This window comes from Erigeron canadensis, chromosome 9, assembly GCF_010389155.1.
Source record: "Erigeron canadensis isolate Cc75 chromosome 9, C_canadensis_v1, whole genome shotgun sequence".
Taxonomy (NCBI): Eukaryota; Viridiplantae; Streptophyta; class Magnoliopsida; order Asterales; family Asteraceae; genus Erigeron; species Erigeron canadensis.
In genome coordinates, this window is record NC_057769.1 from 5,452,750 (window position 1) to 5,459,216 (window position 6,467).

At 31.6% G+C, this 6,467-nt stretch overlaps 2 protein-coding genes across 2 annotated transcripts; both read right to left on the minus strand.

Moving 5' to 3' along the window:
* Window positions 1-815: 815 nt before the first annotated feature.
* LOC122583894 (egg cell-secreted protein 1.1-like) lies at window positions 816-1,425 on the minus strand. Its single transcript, XM_043756267.1, has one exon. It carries the CDS (start codon window positions 1,343-1,345, stop codon window positions 887-889), a length of 459 nt encoding a protein of 152 aa, XP_043612202.1. The 5' UTR covers window positions 1,346-1,425; the 3' UTR covers window positions 816-886.
* A 3,697-nt stretch (window positions 1,426-5,122) lies between these two features.
* LOC122582850 (chaperone protein dnaJ 20, chloroplastic-like) lies at window positions 5,123-5,986 on the minus strand. The gene has a single exon (XM_043755285.1). It carries the CDS (start codon window positions 5,972-5,974, stop codon window positions 5,390-5,392), a length of 585 nt encoding a protein of 194 aa, XP_043611220.1. The 5' UTR covers window positions 5,975-5,986; the 3' UTR covers window positions 5,123-5,389.
* Between the last annotated feature and the right edge of the window lie 481 nt (window positions 5,987-6,467).

Here is a 6,467-nt window from a genome sequence, read left to right on the forward strand (position 1 = left end):
AGTAAATTTTAAGACAAAGGTTTGAGTAATTTTTTGAGTATTTGTTTCATTTTATGTAATTAAATTTAAATTTCTAAGTTTAAATTTTGAAGTATTAAAAATGTTTGAACTTTGGAGTATCATAATATCTGAATTTATTAATGTATGTTTAATTCGGGTTTACTGAACCAAAATGAACAAAAGGGAACCGAAATGATCTACCCTTTTCGAACCAGATTCGTGAAACCTCACGAATTGCGATCTTGAATTGCAAACCCGAACCAGTGCGAATCACGTATTCGGTGACTATGGTGCCCGGAAAAGTGGGGCAGAATTGAAGTCCCACAAGATTCACAAAGTGGTAGGCGGCTTTATAAAATGAGTGGTTTTAGATCTGGTTCGGTAGCAACTTTGATTTCCGTCTTTTTATTAATTAATAGTATTGCTTTTTATAATAAATAAATACTCGTAATTGTGTTGATTAAAACATCTCTACCAATGATAGTCCAGCGATAAATCTAAACCATGACTAGTTAGGAAATCCAAAGACAAACAAATTTCGAAAGACTATTTGAAACTTGAGATATTTTAACTTTAATTTTTATTTTATTTGCACTAAAACTTTATGACAATGACAATGACAATGAAAAGCTATACTAATGTAGTAGTGTTTTATGGTCATAGAGACTTGTTCTTACCAAGTTTATAATTTACGCTAGTTAATTAATTACCAACACATAAAGGTCGAATAATATTTATAAAAAGAAAGTAGAAATATATATATATATATATATTAAACTTTAACTTGGTAGGAGAAGCCTATTTGTAACAATCACTTTCATTTTAATACATTATTCTTGCTTTGGATCTCATAAATCAACACAAAATTTGGACGTATGTAGTATTATTATTGGCCAGTGACATTGGTTGATGCTGGTGGTTGCGTTGCGGTGCGTGGAGGAGGCGTTGTTGTTCGTGGAGGAGGTGTGGCTATCGGAACATCACTATCATCGGAAACATCACAATAACCCCGTAATATATCCCCTTCCTCTGAAGTGAAACCAAGTGATCCCATCAAAGAAGGCCAACAAAACTTTTCAATTTTCTGGATCGCTCTACAACAATCCCTCCCTAGATAAGTCTCTCCATTTATAAAGAAAAGTATGATTTCCCCGGTACACGCTTGGAGTTCAAACAATGTGTCCCAACACCCCGGTGAGCCACCATCTTGACCATCAAGTTTGAGTCGTGACATTAGAGATGGTACGTCGATGGTGGACGTGTTGGTTAAGGGCCTAGTGTGAACCAACATCGACATGGTTGAAAATACAAGTGTTAGAGTGATTAGGAAACAAAAATTGGCCATGGTTTGCGCTTTTGTGATTTGTGGTTTGAGATATTGTATGGGACGTTGGTTTTATAGGAGATGGATTAATTATTAGGAGTTACGTTTATTGGAAGGTGAATGGATGATAAATTAAATACTGAATGGAACGTAAATAAATATTTTTAATGTGGTAAAAATATATCAATCAATGAGTTCGCTCTATCACTATAAAATGGCAGATCAAGAGTTTTAAAATTCAAACCATGTCATCTCAACTGGAGAACCAGTCTCTCCGTCCGAGATGCTATTTTTTCCATCGCATCTTCAACGCATATAAATTAACATGTATCTATGTCAAAAGTTAGTTAGACTAAGAGAAGTGGGAAGAAAAGAAGGAAGAGCAACTTGTGCCATGTGTCATATTATGTAAAAAGAGTTGCCAATTAAAAAAATGAAAATTGGTGAATTTTGGAGAGTGAGCGACTTGCGCCATGTGACATGTGGGATAGAGAAGTGTTGTATATATATATAGTGGGGGAAGAAAAAAAATTAAAAAATGAATATTCTTTGTTCTTTTCTTCGGTCAACGTGCGCAGTCAAACAAGAAATGAGCGACTTGTGGGAGTCGCTTGAAGAAGGAGTTGGCGAAGGGGGTGGTGTTCACGGTGACTTTGGCCGACTTTGGGCGAGAAACCGGCTAAGAGTTGTGTACTCCGTTTAGTCTTAGGCAATTTGTAAAAATAGCGAATCAGACAGATGTTTACAATATATCCACGTGCATCGAATGCTCCAAAATACTTAGAAAAAATATATGGTCAACTTTGTAAAGTACGAGCGATAGTGTCCGTCTGTTGCGGTGATGAGATGGTGGGGTGATAGGTCAAGTCATATAGTATGATAGCCAAATGTCTTAGTCGTACGGGCTCCGCCTCGGATTTAAAAATTCGTCGAAAGTATATTGATTGACATCTCTAATTAAAAAGCATGAAATTTTAAGAACATGCACACAATTTTTATAATTTATCAATATATGGTTTTTGAGATAAAAAATTTTGAATGAATTAAAGAGATAAAATGATTTACAGATGAGAGAGAAAAAATGAGTGGCTGAGATTTAAGGAGAGAGAGAAAAATAAATGGTTGGGATTTCAGGGTATTATAGGTATGTTAGGTTGAAATATTTATATTAGTGAATAAAGAAGAGAGGTAATTTAGGTAGTTCAATTACTTAATTGAGATTTGAAAAAAGGACAAAATGTTATATAAGATATAAGTAATAAGTATAAGTATTAGATATTAGATATATACAAAAAGGTTTACCAAAATCAAACTCTTAAACAAAACAATCAAGCTTGAAATTTAGTTCTAAGTAAAGTACACGAAAAATTAAAAGAGCTTTATTTTAGTATATATATCAATCCCAAACCGTAAACGAATAAACTTTTTAATCTTAAAATAACAGAGTTTTATTTTAGATCAATTAGATTAATTATCCAATCTGCACTTGTATCTATCGATATACGTACTGAACTTTGCTCAGCTCTTTAAAACTCTCTAGTCCTACTTTAGGTTCCATATTTTGTTTGTATTGTACTGATCAACTACTTACCAAACATTTTGAATGGGTATGAATGCGACATGCTATTTTTTAATGTTCACATTGGTTTTGAAAGAAAAAAACACCAAATCTAGCATAGATCGATCACGGATATAATCACATATCTATATCTATATTTATACTATATTATAAAGCAAATTTCTTCCGTCTAAATTTTAAGTTTCAACATTTACTTTCCCAAAATATTTTTCATATTTATTCTATATTTATCTAAAATAACTATGTTACCCTTTCTCTCTTCTTAAATCTCAACTAATCATTTTTTTCCCTCTTTTCTCCACAAATCATTTATTCCTTCAATTCATTTAAAATTTTTTATCTCAAAACCGTGCATCGATAAATTATAAAAATTATATAGGTGTTCTTAAAATTTAATGCTCTTTCATTAGAGATGTCATTCGATATACTTTCGACGAATTTTTAAATCCGATGTCGGAACCCGTACGGTTAAGGCATTTGGCTATTTCATTTTATGACCTATCACCCCACCATCTCATCGCCACAAACGCGCGAGTACTTACTCTCGTCTGAATAATTAAAAAGTTGTTTGATTAATAAGGTCATATTTTTATTTTTTTTGACTTGAATGCTATGATGATGTCTAATTCTTTTTAGATGATAAAGAAAATGGTAAATTACACTATTGGTCTTTAAACTTGTCATGTTTTGTACTTTTAATCACTAAACTTAAAAAATTACAAATTTTATACTAAACTTGTCACTTTTTTTCACTTTTGGCCACTATGTCAACTTCGTTAGTATTTCTCCATTAACTTGCCTATATTCGTTAGCTTTTTTATCTTCACTTTTCGCCCTTTCCATTATTTTATAATTAAAATTGATAATCAGCCAAACTTTAGGGATACAACATACAATTTACCTAAAATTTTCTATATGAATAGTTCTTTCATCTCATTTTAAATGTTACATTTGTTAGTATTTTTACTTTTAACTTTGACCGTAAAATTTTTTGTTTGTATATGAATAATAGTTGGTACAAATTATATAAATGAAAATTACATTTAAAACTCAATCCGTTTTATAACAAATTTATATAATACAAACAAAATAATTTACTGTTAAGTTATAAGGCGCGCATTATCGATTATTCGAAGAAGAAAAACTTAGAACATGTTACTCCAGATAGCCGTTATGATATCTGATTTTTTAGTTTAGCTCATCAACAGTTATAAAAATGAATTATGAAAAACTGTATTTAAATTTACATAACACAAACAAAATTATTAACGGTTAAATTAGACATAAGAAGACTCAATAGTTTAGGTAAATTACACTTAATATCCCTGAAGCTTGGTTGATTATCATATTTTATAATAGAATAATGGAAAGGACGAAAAGTGAAACAAAAACTAACGAATATGGGCAAGTTAATGAATAAATACTAACGAAGTTGACGCAGTGACCAAAAGTAGAATAAAAGTGGCAAGTTTAGTATAAAATTTGCACATTTTTAAGTTTAGTGACTAAAGTGAAAAACGTGACAAGTTCAGTGACCGAAAGTGTAATTTACCATAAAAAAAAATTAAAGAAATGACGTGACTATAATCAATACTGGTTTCGAAACCAATGGTAATGAAAAAAAGATTTAAAAAACAAGAACTTACCATTGAGAGTAGGGGAAGTGTGACTGATCATGTACTGTATCTGGATCTCAGACCAGTACTGAATTCCAACTGTACTTGTGAAAGTAGCTTGGGTCCCATACAAACTGATATCGCTACTGAATTGAGACGGTTTCACCGGGATTAGTACCCGGTTTCAACAATTAATGTTTTCTAGCTGAAACATGAAAAAACGTTTGTTAAACATAACTAGAGTGCATTGAATTGTAATTATGTACTTACAATAAAATTAATTTAAGAATAATTTTTTATATGGAAGGTGCAATTCTTTTGCCTTTAAAATTTTCTAAAAGATAACTATAATCAATTACAGTACATCTTTGTTGGTTTTTAATTTGCATACTGTTTCAATACATGAGTTTTTTAAGAGTCTTGGTTTTTAGGCATACATGTAATTTAGAATAAAAAAAATAAAATGTCGTTAAATAATAATAATAATAATAATAATAATAAAATTGAAGAGCTAACGTGACTTAAAAGAATATAAAAAAATAAAATAAACGGTTAAACATGGTCTCGGTGTACAAAAGGCAAAAGGGGTGAACCGCGTTCAAGTGTTCAAATCTCCAAATAGTTGACATTTAATTACCAAGTATAGGAATAAACTAAAATACTACGAGTAACAAATTCTAGTGCGCTTTCGCAGAACTAGAACATGGGTATTTTCACTTGTACAGTTGTACACCTAAAAGTCATAAAACTTGTAATAAACTATCATCCATGACAACTAACATATCATATCGTATTATATGTACAAGAAAGTAATGAATGTTCATCCATCCAATTATTAATCTTGGTTTAACCCATTTAATATGTACACGCTTAATTCCTTTGCTTCCGGATTCTTGTAGCCCAAGACATCCGCTCGCCACGATCTGTCGATCTTGTGCGTTTTAGCTCGGCCACCTGTGCTTGCCATGATTCTTTCCATCTAGCCATCTCCTTAGACCTCCCCTTAACCTTTGACCCCGAAAAAGCTAGACTACTAGCATACATAGCTCGAGTTTTGGGGTCAGACAATGTCTCATAGGCTTCTTGCACTCTAATAAACATTGTTGTATATTCTTCGACCCGGTCTGGTGGTGAAACATCCGGGTGGTACTTTAATGCCATACGTTTGTAGGCTTGTTTTATCTCGGAGAGTGGGGCACTCTCCGAGATTCCTAACAAGTCGTACAACGTTTCATTTGTTAACGAAGTGTCAAAGGTGTTGCCCACAGATGAAAATGAGGCCTTGGGTTGTATGCTAGATAGAGTTTTTATTGATTCTAATGGGTTTGTTATATGATGGGGTGTGAAGGAAATAATATGGGGTGATGGAGAATGAGTGAATAGATGATTATGTGAATTTGAGGGGAAATGGAATTGGGTTTGAATTCCTGAAAAAAAGGACTTTGACGAATTCATAGTATTACTTTTGTGATATGTTAGTTGTATAAGGAAAATATGTAGATGCAAGTGTATATATAGTAGAGGAGAAAATGATTAAACTAGTTTCTACTCAATCCATCCTGTACATGGACAACAATATAAAACGGAAAAAGACATTATTGGTTTTAAAAGACTATCAAAAATAATTTCTTATTAGAAAAAAAAATTTGAACAAGTTAGTTATAGGTTTATAGCACTTATATTAATTAAAAAAGTTTTCTTCAGCACTTTTAAATACGAAGCTTTTAATTAGTTGATACTTATTGATATAGATAGTTTGTACGCAATTTAATACAAATATTTTAACAAAATTTTACACAATTCTTAAATTGCATATAACAAGATACAAATATATTACAACTAATAATTTGGTGTAGTGCTTGACAATCTTTAAATATAGTAGTGAAACTTCCTAAGAGTTTGATTTTGTTCAATCGAAATCACAACTTGGTTAAAATTGTCTATCGAA

Excerpts from the sequence above, each read along its gene's own strand:
- LOC122583894 (XM_043756267.1), bottom strand. The coding sequence starts at position 1,345 with ATGGCCAATTTTTGTTTCCTAATCACTCTAACACTTGTATTTTCAACC.
- LOC122582850 (XM_043755285.1), bottom strand. The coding sequence starts at position 5,974 with ATGAATTCGTCAAAGTCCTTTTTTTCAGGAATTCAAACCCAATTCCAT.